We start from the raw sequence: 20875 nt of genomic DNA, 5'->3' as shown, positions 1-20875 counted from the left end.
AACAGGTCAGTACATGCTGCAGCTACTTTTTAACTTGTTTATGTCACCAAAGATTCTAAGAGGATTTTTACTTCATCTCTCCTGTGTACTTGAATAATTCGTTGTTAGCCTTAATGTTGGCATTGCAATAGATGGTAATAAATACTCATGAATAAACTATTTTGATTTATCCTTTGATATTTAAATTACAGGTTTTTAAGCTCTGAGAAAAATAACCCAACACATGAAAATATAGTGTCATTGGTTCTACATACAGCCATTTAAAATAATGTAACAAGTAAAAACTATTCAAATATTTTAAAGTTGATAAAATTTTATTGTACAATGATTTCACTAATTACAAATTAAAAGTTGTACTGATTATTGAATAGATCTCACCAACTTTTATTTCTTTTCTCTTAAAATATGGGCTTGGGGATGAGAACTTGCTATGCAATTATACTTTTATACAAATTGATGAAGAAGAAAGTAAAACAAAACATTTCACCTCCTTGGTAAAAAATCAGTGTTTTTCAGAGACACTTATTGATTCTTGAACTGTGCCATTCCTTTTCTCTCCTGTTGCAGCCAACAACTTCTGACTCCCTAAGTTGCAAATAAATCATATTATGGCCAAGCTATCTCTTGGCATTTGCAAACTAAAATAGAGATGCATAAAAAGATGAACATTAATGTTTCTATTGAGCTCTCTTCAGTCCTGTTGAGAAGTGAGTGCTCCTCCATTAAAGTATTATGGAATACACAGAGCAGACTTTCACTTGTGCTTACACCGTCCTTTTGCATTTAAACTGGTTTTCCTTTAAAGACATGAGGTTAATTTTATAAGCAAATCATGTTAAGCACTCATGATGTAGTCTACATTGGATGCACACACTATAAAGTTCACATCAAAATGAGAAGATGAGGAATAAGGACACACGCTTTAAAAAGCATGAAAGGCAGTGTATATAGTCTCATGCTTTCATGTGGTTTCCAAACCCTGACAAACCTGGCTCAGACTGGTGTTTCGGGGTCGGCAATGGTTTGTCATCACTTACTGTACCATTCGCCTTTCCCTGCTGGTCTTCCCATGTAACTTCTAATACAAATTAAAAAAAGAAAAAGAAAAAAAAGGATCAGTGTTTGTCAGAAACACAGATAATGCACATAATAAAACCTCAAGAACTGGAATTATTTTAAAGATACATTCTCCTGAATTCTACAATATATCAGCTGTTAAAAATTTAAATATAGAAATTTTATTTGGCTCAAGTTGTTTTTATGGAACTCAAGATCTAACATTTTAACTTGCGCATTTTTGTAAACCCTCAAGTTTATTTTTAATAAATGAATGAATTCAAGTTATAAATAAAATAATTAGTAATAACTTAAATGGCTTTAGAGAGAATAACCATTGCTTTGTTGATTTCAAAAAATGTGAATTTATTTTAAAAGTAAAAATTATTAGGAACTATTTTATTGTGGTAAAATGAAATATTTCTATGCAATTTTAAAGATTTTAATACATATGAGAGAAAATTAGTTTCAATATGTAATAAAATAACTATTTAGTTTGCTACTATATTCATTACTTGATAAGAAAATTAATATGCTAAGAAATATTTTAGTCAAGATAAAACAAGGCAAAAGCAGTTCTTGGCATCATGAACACAGATTACTTGGTATATCCAATTGCCTAGAAAAGTTTGCAGATGTGTATAACCCTCCTTCATTCAATAAATAAGTATTCAGCATCTACTATAAGATATACAGGTATCAAGGACAAAGTAGAAGACAAAATGGTACATCTGTAGTCTCATGAAGGTTTTTATAAAACATATAACCTAGTGGTAAAAAGCTTGTGGCAATGAACATGGAAACATACAGTGACTTAGAGATACTTGCTAAATAGACAAGTACAAAGTAAGTAAGAAGAAAATGCAATATATAAAGCATGATGCAATTTTGGATGGTATGGCCAGTAAAGTCCTCTCTAAGTAGGCAAGTTCTGAATAAAGAACCTCAGAGATTAAGGAAGTTTAAGAGAAAAGGACATTACAAGTAAGAATATTCAAGTGTGAACATTTTAAGTAAGTTAGAAGTTTGTCTGATGTAGTCCAGAAAAACCGAAAGGTCAGTGTGGATGAAGCACAGTGGACAAAAGATAGACTAAGAGAAGAGATGACGGTGATGGAGACAGGAAGATAGCACCTGGTTGGGCTGTCTAAACTAAAATCTCCCTGTCAACCACTAATCTTAATCTTGCATTAGCTTTTTTTTATAAAGTAATTTGATCTTGAATTTATTTATGAACTTATAGATATTAAATGGTTTGTTCTGTCTTTTTTATTATTTTATTTATTTCCAGTCCAGCAGTTGCCCCCTTCCCAGTCTCCCCTTCCACATTTCCTCATCCTATTCTCCCCCTGTGGGGGAGGAGCTATAGCTCTTAAATGCAACCTTCTTACTTGTCTTCTTTTTAAAAATATTTATTTATTGCATGTGTATATGTGTCTGCCCATACACTCATGCCTATGTGCGTACATGTTCACACACACACACACACACACACACACACACACACACACACACCGTACACGGAACATGCATGGAAGTCAGAGGAAAACTTGTAAGAGTCAGTTTTATGTTTCCACCATGTGAGTTTTATGAAGTAAACTCTGGTTATCATGTTTGATAGCAAGATTCTTTAGCTACTGATCTAATCATGGGGTATCTGGCTATGTTTTTATTCACATTCCCAGACACAATAAGAAAACTATTGCTACTATGTACATGTTAAATTGCATAAAGTTTCACCATGCATACATAAAGCTCTGGCACTTTACCTACCATTCACCCTATGTAACATGACATTCCCATTTAACACAGCTGGAAGATAAAATCACTATTATACTATTATTAAGTGAAAATAGGATTTGTAGAATGTTTAAGTTAATTTGTCTATTATTTTGAATTAATGTATCACTATGCACTAAATGAATAAGGAATCACTAAGTAAGAAAGTTTCTTTAGTAAAATACTTTCATTTCTGAATATTCTAGTTAAGCATTTCACTGATTAGATATTCAGTTGTGAATCTAAATTTTATAGTATTATTAAACTAAGATTATTAAGATTTAATCATTTTGAGGTATGAAAATCTTACATTATTACTTTATTTTGCTCTTTATAGTCTGTAGATGAGATAACTTAGTATTGACTTAATAAATTTGGTATGAAGATGGATAAGTTATGAGGATTTAACTATGAGGAGAACAATGTCGACAAAGCAACTGTATTCCAGGTAGCCCCATCTCATCAGATAATTTGGTATCAAAACTGATTCAAAGAGCTCAGATTCCTACATAAACTAGACTGTGCTCAGTATGCTTTAATGTGCTCTAACACATATCATCAGACTCTGTACAGCACAGAGGAGACCTCTGATTGGTAAGTATAAGAACAAAGTACTTATGCTAGTTAACAAGTGATTTCACACACCTGAATTTACTCAAGTCTCACAGTAGCACGCTGGCAACAGAATTGTGTTATTTCCTAGTCGCAGATGAACTAGACTTCAAATAGCCTAACTAAGGGCCTAGAGATCGGGTATACTATGTAGACAAGGCTTTGAATCCAAGTTCTAAAATAGAGACCCTGGGAGTATCCAGGTGGACAGGGTATCAAGTAGAAGGCAACCCCAGTGGTCCAGTTAATTGTAAAGAGGTTTTAGGTTTTGTTGATCGGGTTCTCACTATGTAGTCCTAGTTCTATGTTGACCAGCTTGGTCTTAAATTTGTAATGATCCTTCTGCCTCAGACGCTCAATCCTAGAATTACAGTGAAACTCTGTCTCAAAGAGCTAAATCAAAAAGACCCCACAAAACAGGTGATTGAGGCATTCATTCATCCACACCAAATCACCTCCCTAAGATGGACCTAATTTCAAAATTCTAGAAAGGATTGCTTCACAAATTATATGAAGAAAGTCAGTGATGTGGAGTCAGCAGCGGCCACGAAAGCCATGCATTCAATGAGCTACTTTCCTAAAGCGAATTCATTACCTAAGCATGTGGAAGTACAGATAAAATCATCTGAGGAAAGGAGAAGACAGTAAATTAAAATAGCAAAGCTTCTCTACAAATGATATGGAAACATTGAGGTTAGAAACTAGAAAGTATGTGCTCACGAGGACTTAATGCCACACAAGTATACACTGGGAGCCAGCATCTTATTCTTTCTATTTATTGTAGCCTCTGTTCTTCCTTGGGCCATAATATTACACTCAAACACCCTAAATATCATGTGCCTTTAGTTTCTTAACTTCCAAGTCCATCTCATTCATGGTCACCAAGCTTTTCCATAAAGGTAAGTGTGACTGAGTACTCATCCTGCTAAAAGCACATGCTAAAAATTCATGATACTGTAACGGATTCTTGACTCTTGTATTAACATTGGACATGTTGTCATTTATGTACACTGGCAAGGAATGGGGTATTAAGAAAATATTGCACAACTTCATAATGAAATCTACACCTGTACAGATACCAATCATATTTGTTATTCATAATTCCTTGCATTGAAAACATTTTAAGAATACAGGAAGGCAGCAAAAGATAATAGTCTACTAATATTCTCACTAATCTCCATTCCACTAATAGTCTCATCTATTCTCACTAGCCTAAATATTACCAAGTTCCTAGAAAACACATAAAGCAGGCAGCTGTGAGAACGAGCTCAGCAGCATCTATGTATTACTCTCAGTAACCTGCTTTCAGGTCATTCCTTCCTATCTCCTATCTTTCCTATGTCTTTCTTTCCTCCATTTATGCATTTGCACATCTTTCTTATTTATGTTAGCTAAATCTGAAATTAATAAACAATTTTATATTGAAAATTGTACTCAAGAAACATAATATTTTTATATACAAATCATTGTACATTTTTATTTAGGAAAACTTTATAAAATGGTATGCTATATAATCATAACACATCACTAATGGCCAATTAAGCTGTATGATAATTTTCTAAAATAATGTATCATTAAACAATGAGACAATAATTAATTAGAATAAAAAGTGATTGAGACATTAATTTCTATCAGCCACATTTCCAAAACCACCAAGTTTCAATTAAAATCTGCTGTGATATTTTATTTAACACAAGAGGACACTGAAGCGCAGTGAAATTAAATGACTTGCTAAAGTTCACAAAGTCTTAGAAGGAAAACTAAGGTGAAAATGCAAGAAGTTGACTTCCAGTGTATCTGTTAGGAGACTTGAAAAGTAGTAGTGGACTGCAAAAACCTGACAAAATTGTGTGCCAAAAGCATTCTGAAGCTCTATACATTAATATTTAAAAAAATCTAAGCATGTATAAATAACTTCAGTGAATGTATTCAAACATCATAAAATAAAATGACTTTGATACTCCATCCATTTGTTCCTACTCTGGTGTGGTTTCTTATCTGAATCAGTGAAGAATAGCACCAGTAATGAACTATACTGTTTGTGTGTGTGTGTGTGTGTGTGTGTGTAACTAACAGTACAGTTCATTCAGTTTGATGGTCATAATCGAATGTAGCTTTAAATCTAAAACGTATGCTTTCAGAGTATCCAAAAAAATTATAATTTCTATAATTTTATATTATATAATTATAAATTATTTAATTATAATATTACTGAGAAATTATAGAAAAAGCTAATGCTAATATAGAATTGATAATATAAAAATTTTATTTGAAGCAATTTAAATATGCTAAATTATTTCAAAAAGAAAATACATACTAAATCTAAGTGGCAAGTGAGGTTACTATAGAACAGCTTGTCAATTTCGTCCTAATAGACACTTAGTACTCTGTATCTTACCTTTCAGAATACTCTGTGCATAATTTGATTTTCTACACTTAATTCTCATTTAGTTTTGTAAGTGATAATAGCACAGGGTTACTCCTAAACAATAATTCCATTTCAATGTTTTAGAAAATCTAAATACTTTGCAATAGTAAAACAAGTCGTTAGGAAATGGCAGAATATGAAGCAATAAGACAGTTGAGAAAAATGTGCTGAAAACCTACACAAAAACAAAACTATTCAAAACATAGTTCTTAGTAAGCACTCTCTGTGAATTATTAAATATCAACAATATATACAAAGCTATACAACAACACCATAATAAAATATAATGCCAGATAGCCTGACCTCAGTAATAGTTTAAAAAAGGATACAAATACTAGATAAAAATTACAAATTACATAAAAACCATTCAAAGTTCTCATTGTTCAAAATTTTACCCATTAATGTCTTTCTAGGCTTAGTTCTATCACACAGAGGACCATTACAAGTAAAAACATTAGTCTTCATGTGTGATAAAAATGTTTACAATGATGCAAAAGGCAAATAAAAAGTTTGTAAGGAATAAAATGAGAACCCAATACTGATTAACGACAGGAAGCTTTACATACAGGAAAATGGGACCTGGGAAAGTGGAATGGTCTAAAGGAGTCTAGCTTAAGGAAACATCCAAGTAACAGAAGATAGAATAAGCCATCATAGTTGAAGGTCTTTAACTCAGTGATCCGATGGGAAACAGATTCTATTTCATATTTAGATGTTCTTCAACACAATGTGGCAGTAAAAGTGTTTACAACTTGTACAGCCAAATAACTGAATGGAAACTTGAAGATGTACTTTTTCAGTTCATTGATTATACTTAAATATATATAAAATTTTTCTTTCATGGGTTCTAAGAAACATCAGACGTCAATAAACGGGTCAAATAGATATACAAAAATACTCTTGAGGGTTCAGTTAAAATTCCATTTTATACAGGTTATTCATATTACATGATGTGCTATAATTTTAGCTATATTTCCATATTACTTGCACTTTTCAATCATACCACAGGAAATTAAAAATTATCAGTGTACATTATTAAAATTATAAAAATAAGTGATAAAATATACCTTACATAGAACAGTGTAAATATTATGAAAGTTGAATAGAGAAAAGAATAAATTTCAGATCACGGTTTTCAACCTTCCTAATGCTGTGACCCTTCAATACAGTTCCTCATGATGTGGTGACTCCCAACTATAAAATTATTTTCATTGCTATTTAATAACTATAATTTTGCTACAGTTACAAATTGTAATGTAAATGTGTCTGTGCTTTCCAGTGTTGCTAGGTGATAGCTGTGGAAGGATCCTTCATCCTCAAAGGAGTACTGACTGACAGGTTGAGATCACTGTTTCAGATGAAGGCCTTATCAACTAAGTTACTGAGATACAAAGATATTCATGTCTTAATTTATTTCAGTAAGAAAAGGTCAAATGTTACAGTACTAAAAGATTTCTAATATTTATGGGACTCATTCAAATGCTGACATTGCAAATAAATAAGTGTAGCTATGTTGGATTATTAATTATTCCAAAACATAGGTCTGATCTTTAGAATTGAGTTGTGTTAAGTTCTGGAGTTAAGTCACCAGTAATTTGAACACTGAATTTAAGTATTAAAAGTCAATTACCTTTTTATTTGTCTCAGCAACATATTAATCTGCGTATATAAAGTGATAATTGCACAAACGTTTTCCACTTATTACTTATATTTATTATTATTTGTTATTGTCAAGCTTCTAACTGTTTCACTCTAAGAGTTTATTTCAAATAGTGTTATTTTAAAATAATTTGTAGCTTGAAAATGTCTATATTATAGTTTTAAATTCACAACATATTACCACTATATTATTCAGAATTTTGCAATTTAATGTGATCAACAAAATAAATGTTCTCAATTTTAATCTGTGCATTTCAATAAAATACAGCAGTATTAGCATCAATAAGTTACTTTCATTGTGTGTGTGTGTGTGTGTGTGTGTGTGTGTGCAATGCTAGGTAACTGCTAAGCCACTGAGCTGTAGCATAGCCTATGATAAAGATATTAGAGTAAATAACTATTTAGAAATAAATACAAGCAAGTATTTTTAATACTACATAACTTAAGTTGGGACTGAGACTTATACCTCCCTAATCTAAAGATGTATATTCACAAACATTATAAACGTCAGTACAGAAAAACACATATATAATTTTACACTTGCCTTTTTTCCCATTATTAGGTAAGCTTGATGTTTCTTCCCCGTTGTCTTTAACATTGAAACCAGACAATAATTAATAATTAAGGTCATTATCAATCCAAATAAAAAGCACTCCAAAAGAATGAACCATGCACTGCAGAAATAGATACATGCATTTAACATGACACCCCACACTGCACACATTAGAATAAGGTATATGCAGTATATGTTCCCTGTTCTACATGGAAAGGCATCAAAGTAACCAGACAAAAAAGGCATTTTGTACTATAATGATGTGTTGGGTAGGTTTTTTTTGTTTTGTTTTTCTATGATACTACATAATGTACTTTACTAATTTCTTAAGAATGGGTCACAGGTGACAAATTAGATTTTAAAATGTAATTATTCTTTAGGTTAAGGCGTAAAACAAAAGTGATACTGATATGCAAAAGTCATCAAGTAGTGCTAACTCTAAAATTATCATGGAAGCCAAATCATGACATGTGAGACTAAGGACATGAGTGAATCAGTGTGAGATATGAAGGACAGGAAAACAGAACCATTAGCTCCTCAGCCTGATGAAAATGAAAGTTATTCTATAGCAGTCCACAAAATTATAATTCCATTCATCCAGGAAAATAAAAGGCAATTGAAATTCTAGTGTTGATAATATTTGATATTCAGAATGGAATGCAATTATTCTTTTCTTTAACCAAACAATTAAGATCGGCTTTTTTTCCATTGTTAGGTACATACCATTAATTTCTCTACTTGGTAAATTATGATATTACTGGTTATTAGCAGCAAAACATAATGTCCTTTTGTTTTAACAACTACAAATTAGGTTTGGAGAATGCATCCATGAAAATATGAATGGACACAGTATATACAAGGACATTGTTTTCTTACAATGATAAAAAGAAGGGGTACAGAAAGTCTAACTTTAAAAGTCATAAATAAATTCATATGTTAAAATAAAAGATCAGCTAAACACTTAACAAAAATAGGCTTAAAATTATTCTGCAGTTTTCACAGAGAGCTAAAATTCAAGACAATTTTAAAAAGATTAGGATCCAACTCAGAGGTTCAAATAAATATAGGGATAATTCAATAAAATTACATAAATGTATTTGTGAGTATATAATATTTTACTTTGATAGACACTGATAAAAACACCCAATTAGATTGTGATTACAAAACTGAAGGAATGAAAGCCTGTGTGTCCTCCAGAAGTCAGACACTCCAGAGAGGAATGGCTCTTACATAGGATACAGCAATATTGAGATCAGACAGAGATGGAAAATCCAGAGAATATTACTGCTTATTTAGAAAATGATACAGTGGGAACTTGTTCATAGTTTATTAAATGTTATGGAAATCTGTTCTGTGTGGCCTTAAAATTTCCCTCTCCTATGTTTGAATTTGTTAGGCCAGAAGCTAGAGTTCCCTTCATTCAGGTAGGCATAAGGGAAATAGTTTTCTAGTAGCTAGCTCATGAAGGCTATTTATTAAAAAGTAAAGAAAGAACATAAATGTAAGTGAATGAGCTAGGAAAATGATGTATATATTTAGGCTAAAGATATTCTCTATAATTTTAGTTTGTTTTGATCATTAAAAGACAATATTCAAATAACTGACTAAATTAAATACTCTGGCATTAGCTTACTAGCAGACAAACAGACAGACCTGCCTTGACCTCGTTTCCCTCCTTTTCTACCCCCTCTTCTTCCACATGCCCAATTTCTTCAGTAACTTCTGGATTTGCAGAAGTAGGAAAAAAGATAAGTTCATGAATCTGGTTGTTAATTTTAAAATAAAACAAGAAAACAAATCATTGTTAATGGAATAATATGCACTTATACACAGAAAAGTAGATTACATGATGCATTTCTGGCATTCTTTTGAAAGCAAATCTGTTTACTGCTAATGAATCATCACAGTTGGCAGTGGTACTGAGTTGGAAAATAGAAACTGTGCTTCCCCCAGAAGATTTATGATATGTGGGTAACTAAACAGGGGAGGCACAATAATGCAGTAGATATATTATTAGGAGAACTTTACCTCAATTTTTTTCTAGGAAGAAAACCATAATACTATAAACCCCAATTTTTATACACTCGTAATAATTGAAGCTAATATTTAAGAAAATAATAGTAATTATGCTTTATGGTGGCTGAATACATTGTACTTTCTATATCATTCTAATTTTGGAGGTTTTTTGGCAATGAGTATAAAAAATAGAAACTTCAAGATCAAAATATATAATATGTTAAATTAATTTAGTTACTAGACAATATAAAATAATTATTCAAAACCATAGAGTCAAATTATAGTTTGCTCATATTTTAGTTACTACAGGTAGAACAAATAATTCAATGTGTTTATACCAGAACTGCTATCAAATGACAAGATCTGTCAACCATGCAGTAGAAGGTCACACATTGAGACTACCAGCCAACACTCTCTTTATCTTCAGTTAGAGGTTGGTGATCTACAGAAGAGGTCATCATTATCTCCTTTAATCCTGAAAGATTTACAGGTTCATGGATCTCTGAATCCTCAGAATGTCTGAAAATATGGCTACAATCAACCAGTATCATTAAGTAATACAAAATAAATGAAACCTCCTCCACTCTGAAATGAATAAGGAGGGTTTTGGTTCCTCTATGAAATAAAAACCAGAAAACCATAATTAGAGATATGAATGAAAATTTCTAAATGTTAGTGGTATTAATGCATTGCTTTCTATCTAAAACCAAAACCAAAACAAACAAATAAGCAACAATGAAGTGAGTGTTGACAATGTCTTTAAATCACTTAACCCAAATTTCCCTCCAGCAGTAAGGTTTCTTTTCTTTCATATCTAGCGTTGCACAGCATGAAGCTATCCACATCTCAACAGACTTTATCTATAAAGGATATTAAAATGAGAGCTTAAAAACGTGTTTGAGGAGAAAAAAGCTGCACATTATTGAACTCTCCTTATGAAATGCAATTGAAAGGCACAGCATTTAGTTCTATAGAAATAATCAATTGTTACAGCAATGCCACAGATGTGTTATCAAACAGGAAATGGAAGCATCAGCCTCCTCGGCATCGGCTGTTTAGATTCATGGTGCAGGGAAGCAGAAGCAACCACGAAGTTGGTAATCATTCACTCACAACTGACAAGAGCACAACTTACATCAACAAGTTATCTAAGACAACAAAACAAACAAGTTTTCTATAAACATATAAAGAACAGCAAGTTCTTTATTTTCTGGTGGTAATCTATATACTATTGAGGTATCATTTCAATGTATAAGACAGCATTTCATTTTCAAGTCAATAAACATTTGTTCCAGTTCTACAATTGCTGGAGACTCAGCAGTAAACAACAGTAAACAATTTCAAAATTCTAAAACTAGCAGATGTTTACTGTACTAGCAAACGTATGGCAGTCTACACACTACAGCTTGGTCTATTTGTCTTAAGGCATAATAAAGTGTTTGATACTAAACACATAAAACTGTCATATTCATCCTTGACATACTCCACGCAGAGTCGCTGCAACATGAAGCAGGAAACAGGAAACACAAGCCAAAATCACTGTCTAACTCAGTAACTTTTTTTGTAGAAAGTCAAATACAATAATAAAAAGGTCATCAGAAATACAAAATGAAATAGAAGATGAGAAATATAACCAGACTATGTATATATCCTCAATGGCATAAACACAGACTGCAATTGATATCTCTGGTTATAGTCTCAGTCAAAAACCCAGAAATTTTTTTAAAAAGTAAATTAAATATTTTTATAAGAACAAATATTGTCTAGCTATTTAAAAGAAGTTTAAACATTTTACACTCTAACTTGACTCAATATTTAACTCTTTGGTGTTATTTCACAGAAAACAAAATTTGAATACTTTATTAGAAAAGAGAAAAAAATTAACTGTATATAAAACCATATAAATAAAAAGACATCAATTGCAGTTGGATTTATTTTTGCTTGCACTGCCCCCAAAGGCTTTCAGCACAAAACAAACCTCCTTTATGTACCTTCATAAGGTTCTATCTCCTTGACTCCATTGTCTAGGGAAAACAAAATAAAATGAAAACAAAGGGGGGAAGAACCAAAGCACAGGGGTTAAAAAAACAACAGAAAATTTCAAAGTAATAGAATATATTACCTATTAAAGAAAACTAAGATGGTGATTTGGCTGTATACATATATACATATATATGTATGTATATATACATACACACACATATATATACACATATATTTGAAAAAAGTTACTAAGTAGTGGAATTGTGACTTAAAAGACGTTGAAATTATTGTTTGTTATCCATGCTTTTGAGAGACTTAAACTGAGATTTACAGCTGTTTGAGCCATGTGCTCAAGTGTGTCAGCGTCTCATGTAGCAAATCTACAATGATTAAGAGCATCAGTACAACATGCATCTTTCTCTGTGTTCAGGGTTACCTTTTGCTTCCACTCCAGATTTGAGAAGGATCACCATTGTGCATCAGCTAACCAGTCCTTCGCAGTGTGTGAAAATTGATTTAGCTAGTTACTAATATACTTTGTATAATCACCAATAATTACCTAATCTTAGATGTAGCAAAGACATTATAATCCAGCTGCTTACATAAGACAATTGCTTACTTTTAAACATACTTATTCAAATTTGAAAAGTCTATTTAAAAAAGTTAAGATAATTCCTTTTAACCTCTAAGTAAAATTTTACATGCAATATATATTATATTCACAAATATAACTACTGTCAGATGATACCATGCATATAGTTAAATACAAAAAGATTATGACACAAAGATAGTAGAAAATCTTAATTCACCTTGGCTTCCATGTGTAATTCCTACATGGCTTAGTTAGAAAACTATAGACTTACTTCTCTCCAATGTTCCCTTTGCTGGAAGCTGTGGAAGCTGTCGGCCCCTCCGTCCTGTTACTGGCGTACTTGATGGACTTGTCTGGACAGACCCGGTACGAGGATGAGACCTACAAGATGCACCATGAATACATTTTCAGTAAGTGTAAGAGATGGTCAGTATGTTAGCTGGGTTACATAGCGGCTTTCTTAGCACAACTTTAAGTGTGGTTGGTTAGCTGCTGGTTAAAAGGAGAACAGGACAAAATACAGACATTTGAAGGGTTATGATTACTTAAACACCAAAAATGTTTATGCTTTGGTGTAATATGCATACATACACATATACATGGACAAAAAACCTATGGTAAAAATCCATGAAATTCAAAATATAAATTACTAATCTACTTGTATGAAAGCAGGTGGCAAATTCTGAACTTGAAAAATAAAAAATAAAACTTTACATTTTTCTACTATAATATAAATCCTTAAAAATTAGCCTTCTTACCTTGACCTAATCATATTTTTTACTTAAGTTTATACTAAATATCCCTTTTATTAGAAAACAACTCATGAATCTAAAAATAAAATCCCGAGGAATTCAAAATTCAGCTAAAGATAATTCTAATACTACCTAATATTAATGTTCATGGGAACTAAATAAATTTAATTTACTATTGTGATGATTACTAGAAAAGTCATGCCTACTTTGGAAGAACATGACAGGACAGGATTTACTTAGGACTCCTGGTTAATGAGAAATCACAAAACAAATGCAATCAAGACAGTTAGGCAACGATCCACAATGGCAACGACACACTATCATATCCACTGAATATAAATAGTGTGTTCACATTGACAGTTAGTATTGACTTGTACTGGTGATCAGCCAAAAAATGATAGAAGAGACCATTTAGCTGTTGGGAAAATAAAATAGTGTGTTGGTAGTGCAGACAGGGAAGTTAGTCTGATCAATGTATCTTTCACCTCGATAAGGCAGGTGAAGGAGGGGCAGATCTTCCAGTCATTAATGAAGGCATCGACCTCATGAGGTTTGTGTCAGGACGTTCAGAGGATCTGGAGCGGGTGGTTGTCCGCTCTAGGAGAGGCCGTTGTTCTGTTGATCTGGATCTGTGATATGGCTGTCTATCTGCTGCTTCACAATCCCTGAAATGTTAGTCAAAAAGCAGCTCAGTTGATCTTTAATGCCTTTCTGCTATTTGGTCATGATGCATCAAACTGATTTAAAAAAAAAAAAAAAAAGAATTGCTTAAAAGCTTAAAATCAATGTTTTTAAAAAAAAAAAAAAAAAAAAAAAAAAAAAAAGTTTTCCCAACACATCGTGAATAAATTTTAACTAAGGTTAAAAAGTTCTATAGAACTCGAATCTGCTTTTATTTAATTCCCAGTAAACAAGTTGCTCACTTATAAGCAATGCAAACCAAGCTGCTTGCCTTCCACAATGGGGAGAACGTGTGGAGAGTGTAATCTACTCTAGATTAAAGACACGCAACAGTGTTTCCTAGTATTTTCCAGACGAGAGAACATTACGCAGGAAGTTTATCAGCAAACAGAGTAATATATAAAAATATTAATACCATTATTGTAGTATAACTGATAGGTTAAATATTTTAAGCACAAGATTGAAATGAGGTTACAGGAAAATAGGACAGCTTTGAAGTGCGTATCCATACTCAAACACACCCACAAACAGAAATCACCCTGTACAGAACTGGTCACTCCCTAGCTAGCTCAGTGCACTTCCGTGAGTCTAAACTACTCAGATGGGTATTGGATGAAATTGGAATTCCAAAAAAGAAGTGATTTCCCAACCTGTAAAATTTAATTCTAGTAGAAGCAAGAATGCTTACACCTATATGGCCAGTAACTGTTCCTTGGAGCCTACTATAATGTTTATACACCTTAACATGATCATAAATGAAGTCTAATTCAATCGCATGATTGGGAAGACAACCCTAAGAGCATGAACTTCTGCCCTAGAACTCAACAGTAACTTATGCTAATATGTTTCCGACAGCTGCCTCCTGACCAGCTGCAGTCACACGAAAGGGACGATGTACAGACCACAGGAGCAGAGCAAGGGAAACCTCAGCATCATTCCACTTTACCAAACAATGGTCTCTCATTCTCGAAAATGAAAAAAAAAAATGGGTGATTAGAGTAAGGTAAGAAAAAAGAACACGGGTTCCTCAGTATCATGAATTATATGTCATAGAGTTTGGGAAAACAATTGCTATTCAAATCTGAGTATTGGACTCATCCTCTATTGTTTTATATCTTCTTATAATACTTTAAATCATAGAATAAAATAGAAGTAAAATAATTTTAAGAACTTTAATCATTGAATTAAAATGTGACTGATTGTCTATGTCAAATTCAGTATTTTTACATAACTACATCAAGAATGGGGAAGGGCTTGAGACATGGCTCAGCTTAAAAGACAGTCATGACCAAACATGTCATGATAACTGAAACTAAATATAAATTCATACTCAAAATTTGATTACAGTTTTACAGTGTAAAATAAAATTTACATTTACAGTGTAAAATGGAATTTGATATAAAATTCATACTTCTATTCTTCTGAAATTCTACTTTAGAGCCAACAGTATTTTTAAAAATAAATGTGGCTGATAATTTATGACCTGTTCTTAGTACACTACCTCTAATATGGCTCACTTCGATAGGTCAAGAAAAACATAGGCACATACCCATCTTTCTCTCTGTATTTCTTACATTTCTAAAAGCCTATACTTTGAAGAAAACAAATTTTCTTTGTTTTAAGGATTTATCATGATCTTAGGTTAACTTTTCTTCCACATAGTATGTGGTGGCAAAGTTTAGTGACATCGGTATTGCAACACCAACAGAGATTTGGGCTGGTGTCCACTTAGTTGTGGAAAGGCTGAGGGAGCTGAAGGGGATGGCAACCCTGTAGGAAGAACAACAGTGTCAACTAACCTGACGCCTCAGAGCTCCCAGGGACTAAGCCACAAACCAAAGAGCAAACATGGGCTGCTCCATGGCCCCCACTACATATGTAGCAGATGACTGCCTTGTCTGGCCTCAGTGGAAAAGGATGCTCTTAATCCTGTAGAAAATTGATGCCCCAGGAAAAAGGGATGCTAGTGGGGTGAGGTGAGAGTGGGTGGGGGAGCACACACTAAGAAGCAAAGGAGGGAAGTGGGTAAAGAACTCATGGATGAGGGACATTTGAATTTAAATAAAGAAAATAATTATTAATAAAAAAGAATGCACAAATAACTTCCATTTGCAACAGCTATTGTGGGAAACAATAGATAACTACTAGAAAGGTTTACAATTCTTCAATATTTAATTGGATTTCTTGAGCTATTGCTTGTATTCCAATATAAGTATTGTTACTAACTTATTTAACTCATTCTACTATACACTTAAAGATATTATTCTAAAAGGGATAGCCACATGTTTTACCAAACTTCTAAAAAGTACACAGCATAAACAAGAAAATTAGTAAATTGCAATATTTAGGAAATAATTCAATTCTCATTTAAAAACTGATTTAATGATCTATTCTAGTTCCATTTTTAGTAGTTTATAATTGTAGTCAATGCTTAAAATAGTTCATCTTTTTCATCTGTAATTTTATTGATGGATACAATTCCTGTGCTGAATTATGTAGAGAACTCTATTGTAAACTGAACACATTTGAAGAGGAAACTGCCTAATAATTCCTCAGTTACCTGACATGGAATTTCAGTAGTCTAAGAATAGCTACCGTGACAATCAGCTTGAATATACAGACTCTGAGAACAGAATTAGATAGAGATAGGCCAAGATAAAGTAGTTCTGATGAATTGAAAAAAAAAAAAAGATTGTGTTATTTAAAAGTACAAAGCTTAGACAAAAAGAACACTCTACACAGACTCCTCCAATCTGGTACTAATAATGACGTGCTACTACAGACATAGCTGAGAGGAGGTGAGACCCTGGTAATGGAGAATGTGATCACTACTAACCATCAATTTTGTCCTCAACTGAATGCTATCATTATACCTAAGAGAGTTGCTTTTAAATAGTCATTATTTGAAGTCACAAGAACAAAAGATTAAAACCTAAATTTCCTCAAAACATTATGATATAGTATGAGATACACTTCCTTGAGAACACCTGGAAAACTTGTTAGGAATATAGAAATTCTCTTAATTAATTCTTATATGAAAATAACAGAAGCAAAACTAAAATTGGCAGAACTGTTTATAAATGAGCATGCAACAAATTAAAACCTTAATATAATTATTTCCTTTTAACTATAAAATTCTTATTCTAATTAAATGGTTTGTTTATTATAAATTAATGGTTTGTTAATTATAAAAATTCAAAAATCTCCAGCAGATGTTAAATGTTAGCTTTACCAGATCTTTGAAGATTCCATAAAATAATAATTTAAAGTTATGACTCTAAAGAACAGAGTGTGGACTGTTATTTATCATGAGACAAGGTGATAAAATATGACGTAATATCTTGCTACCACATCCAATCATTTCCCAATCCAGCTTGAGAATTCCAGCAGCCTTCCCAGAGTCTCTGTCTTTGCCTGGACACTGGAATGGTGGAATGCAAGTTTCTCATAGGCCTTGCTGCTGTTCTGCTCAGCACTTTCTTCACAGTGATATTTGCACATGACTTTTACCAATAGAAAAGTGCTTATTACTACCCCCAAGAAACTCCTTAAATAGATTTTTAAATTGCATACTCAGAAATGATGAATTATTAACAAAATAGAAGGTGAACTATTAAAAGAAACTTTTGGAAAATCAATGAATGGAATTTTGGACTTATAATTTGTAGTTTTGGAGGAATATTTTTTGCATATGTTCAAGAGAAAAATAGCTTAAGAGGTTACTGGCTCATATTAATATAATATTAAATCATTCTTTCAATACTTATATGTTGACTTCACATGATGTACTATAGATTATACATGATAATAGGACTCTTTCAACACAGTCACAAGCATGATAAGATATAAGAAAATGTGTAATCCAAAAGGCAAAAACTTGAGAAGTAGAGGGAAAAACCAAATAAGACAACAGTCAAGGGGTAGAATAAAAAAGAGAACAGTATTATTACACATCAGGAAGTGGTGGTGCACACACACACACACTCACAAATTCACACTAATATAGGGAGGATAAACATGTATAAAAGTTGGTAAAGTATAGGGATGGCAAAAACACTTCACTAAGGAGTAGTAGAGAGGGAGACAGGGGTCAAACTATAGAGGGAGAAAGCTTAGCATGATGGTATAAAGGAAGCAATACATAAAATAAGCAGTCAAATAGACATGGTAATCAAATGAATATTGATTAGTAGGCCTATTATTCAGAAATTGGCATAGAAAGAGGATATCAAGGTGGGGACCAGCTACCAAAATGGCATCTTGTCCCAGGAAACTAAACCAACAAACAAAAACATTCTTTTGGAAACTAATATAAGTAAAAGAAAAGAAAGCATAGTCTCAAAGAAGCTTGAAGAGATAGCAGACTAAGATGAATGTATTTATTAAAGAATAATAAAAATCAATTTTTAAAGAAGATAATAACATAATGTATAAAAATCTTATAAAGAAAAATTATCAAGGAATTAAGCGAGTACAGTTAAAAACTGTAGGTAGAAGAATAATGACAGAAAGATTAAGATTTTTGTCACCAACAGTCTTCTTCAGCAGCAAACCCCTAGGGTTTTCTCTGTCATACTGTCACTGATGTGAGAGGAGAAGCTCAAGTGTGCAATGGTGACATATGTCATATGGGCATCCAACCACTTTCTCATTGGATTGAAGTCTTATTTCCACAGGAAGAAATGCAGGCCTGATACTCTAAATCTCGCTAACATCTGAGGTTAGGAAGCTCACAAAGGATGAAAGGACCACTGTTCCTCTGAGGTACAAAAGAGACATCTACATCCCTCACCACCTCCGCAATCTCAGGAACAATCACAAAAATAGGGTTGCAAAGACTGTTGAGTCGGAGACAGGGAGGACTGGAGTAGAACAGTATTTCCTGTTGCACTCAAAAGCAGTTGAGGTTGCTTGCAAAAGATCATGCTAGTCAACATTCCAGCATGGAGCAGCAGATGTTCACAAGCCCCACGTCATTTGAGGAGCTATTGACAGTTGATAGAGTCAGTTTTCTTCAATGCTGTGGGCTCCTTATAGGCTGACCATTCTCCAGTGAATGGCCACACATGAATTATCTGAGCATCACAAATCAGACACGGTAAATTGTAAGAACAAAGAGAAGCCAGGCAGTATTGGTGCATGCCTTTATTCGCAGCACCAGGGAGGCAGAGGCTCCAGGCCAGCCTTGCCTGCCACACAGCTAATTCTAGGACACCCAAGGCTACACAGTAAAACCCTGTCTCAAAAAAAACAAAAACAAAAACAAAAACAACAACAACAAAAAACAAACAAACAAACAAACAAACAAACAAAAACTGGAAAAAAAACCCCAAACCAAAATCCAAAAAAAACCAGAAACCAAACCAAACCAAAAACCAACCAACAATCCAACCATCCAAATAAGCGAACAGAAATCCTCACTATTAGAGAGGGTAAAGGAACAGAGCAATGGATCCAGGAAAGTGCTGAAAGTGGGGTGGATAAGTGAGATCAAAACACACTTATATACATGCAAAAAATTCTCAAAGAATAAAACCATTGTGGAATAGTTTATAAAGATGTCAAGATAGTGTGTGTTACTGGCTTTGAATACATTTACTAAAGACTTTCATAGCTACTTTCCAGATAAGGCATCTGTGAGAACCACATCTACTCTATACAGAGATTTCATTCTTTACTATGTATGAGTCTACTAGCTTTTCTAAAATTCTTTCTTCAATCAGAGTCCAAGTTCTGGCCCTAAATAATCTTTGAATGTAAACCATGAGGCCTCTCACATCCTCTGAAGAAGCCTTCAGCACTATTCTACACCAGGTCGGAGCCATTCCAGGTCATTATTAAGTTCAAGATATAAAACAATAGCCGACAATTAAGGATATTTTGAGGTTAATCACTTATATTCAAGCATCTCTATAATTTTGTGTATCAAGATGAAGGTGAATTTCATACACCCACCCCACCCTCGTACCTTCTCTCTCTCTCTCTCTCTCTCTCTCTCTCTCTCTCTCTCTCTCTCTCTCTCTCTAGGATTTAAAATACATTTTCTTTTGAAATTTACTTTAAAATTGGTCAAGCGTTAGCCGGGCGGTGGTGGCGCACGCCTTTAATCCCAGCACTTGGGCGGCAGAGGCAGGTGGATTTCTGAGTTTGAGGCCAGCCTGGTCTATAGAGTGAGTTCCAGGACAGCTAGGACTACACAGAGAAACCCTGTCTCGAAAAAAACAAAACAAAACAAAAAAAATTGGTCAAGTGTACAGAAAATCACCACAAACTAACGTACTTACTAACTACTCAAACTTGCTGTGATAGTTAATGTTTGACACTTCCCTCTTAAACCAAAAAGAAAACCCAAGTTGAGCAAAATTGCAGATTTAACGTCCTTTTGTCCTTCCTTTCCCCAAACCAAATGAGTGCCAAAATGAGTGCTTAATTCTCAGATTTCTGTGCTCAATCCTGAAAATTTCCATGTGTCTTTCATCTGATATTTAAACATGAATTTCTTTTATGTGATCCTTAAATGTCTTTCTGATCTAAAAGTAATAAATAATTTTTAATGTGTTTTTTTATTGGATATTTTACCTATTTATAATACAGATGTCATCCCCTTTCCCCATTTCCCCTCCCTAGAACTCCCTATCCTATACCCCTCTTCCTTTATGCTTTTATACCATTTTGATTACATGCATGTATTAAGGTCAGTTCTAGGTTGAGGGTCTAGCAATACAATAGATGCAAATAGTCAAGGAACAAGCAAGACAACAAAC

At 33.2% G+C, this 20875-nt stretch overlaps 1 protein-coding gene across 49 annotated transcripts in view; it reads right to left on the bottom strand.

The window, feature by feature from the left end:
* Rims2 (regulating synaptic membrane exocytosis 2) overlaps positions 1-20875 on the bottom strand; it is a 465628-nt gene that overhangs the window by 136092 nt on the left and 308661 nt on the right. For 40 of the 49 annotated variants that reach the window (XM_076911289.1, XM_076911291.1, XM_076911295.1 and 37 more), the window contains 2 exons: positions 13916-14095; positions 12950-13059 (listed from right to left, as the gene is read on the bottom strand). In XM_076911289.1, coding sequence (XP_076767404.1) covers positions 12950-13059; positions 13916-14095 — 290 coding nt within the window. The remainder of the gene's footprint in view (positions 1-12949; positions 13060-13915; positions 14096-20875) is intronic. The other 9 variants (XM_076911301.1, XM_076911302.1, XM_076911306.1 and 6 more) reach the window with 1 other exon arrangement.

The sequence above is a fragment of the Arvicanthis niloticus genome, chromosome 13, assembly GCF_011762505.2.
Source record: "Arvicanthis niloticus isolate mArvNil1 chromosome 13, mArvNil1.pat.X, whole genome shotgun sequence".
Taxonomy (NCBI): domain Eukaryota; kingdom Metazoa; phylum Chordata; class Mammalia; order Rodentia; family Muridae; genus Arvicanthis; species Arvicanthis niloticus.
Note: the sequence above shows the minus strand (reverse complement) of the source record. Positions and strands in the feature narration are given on the sequence as shown.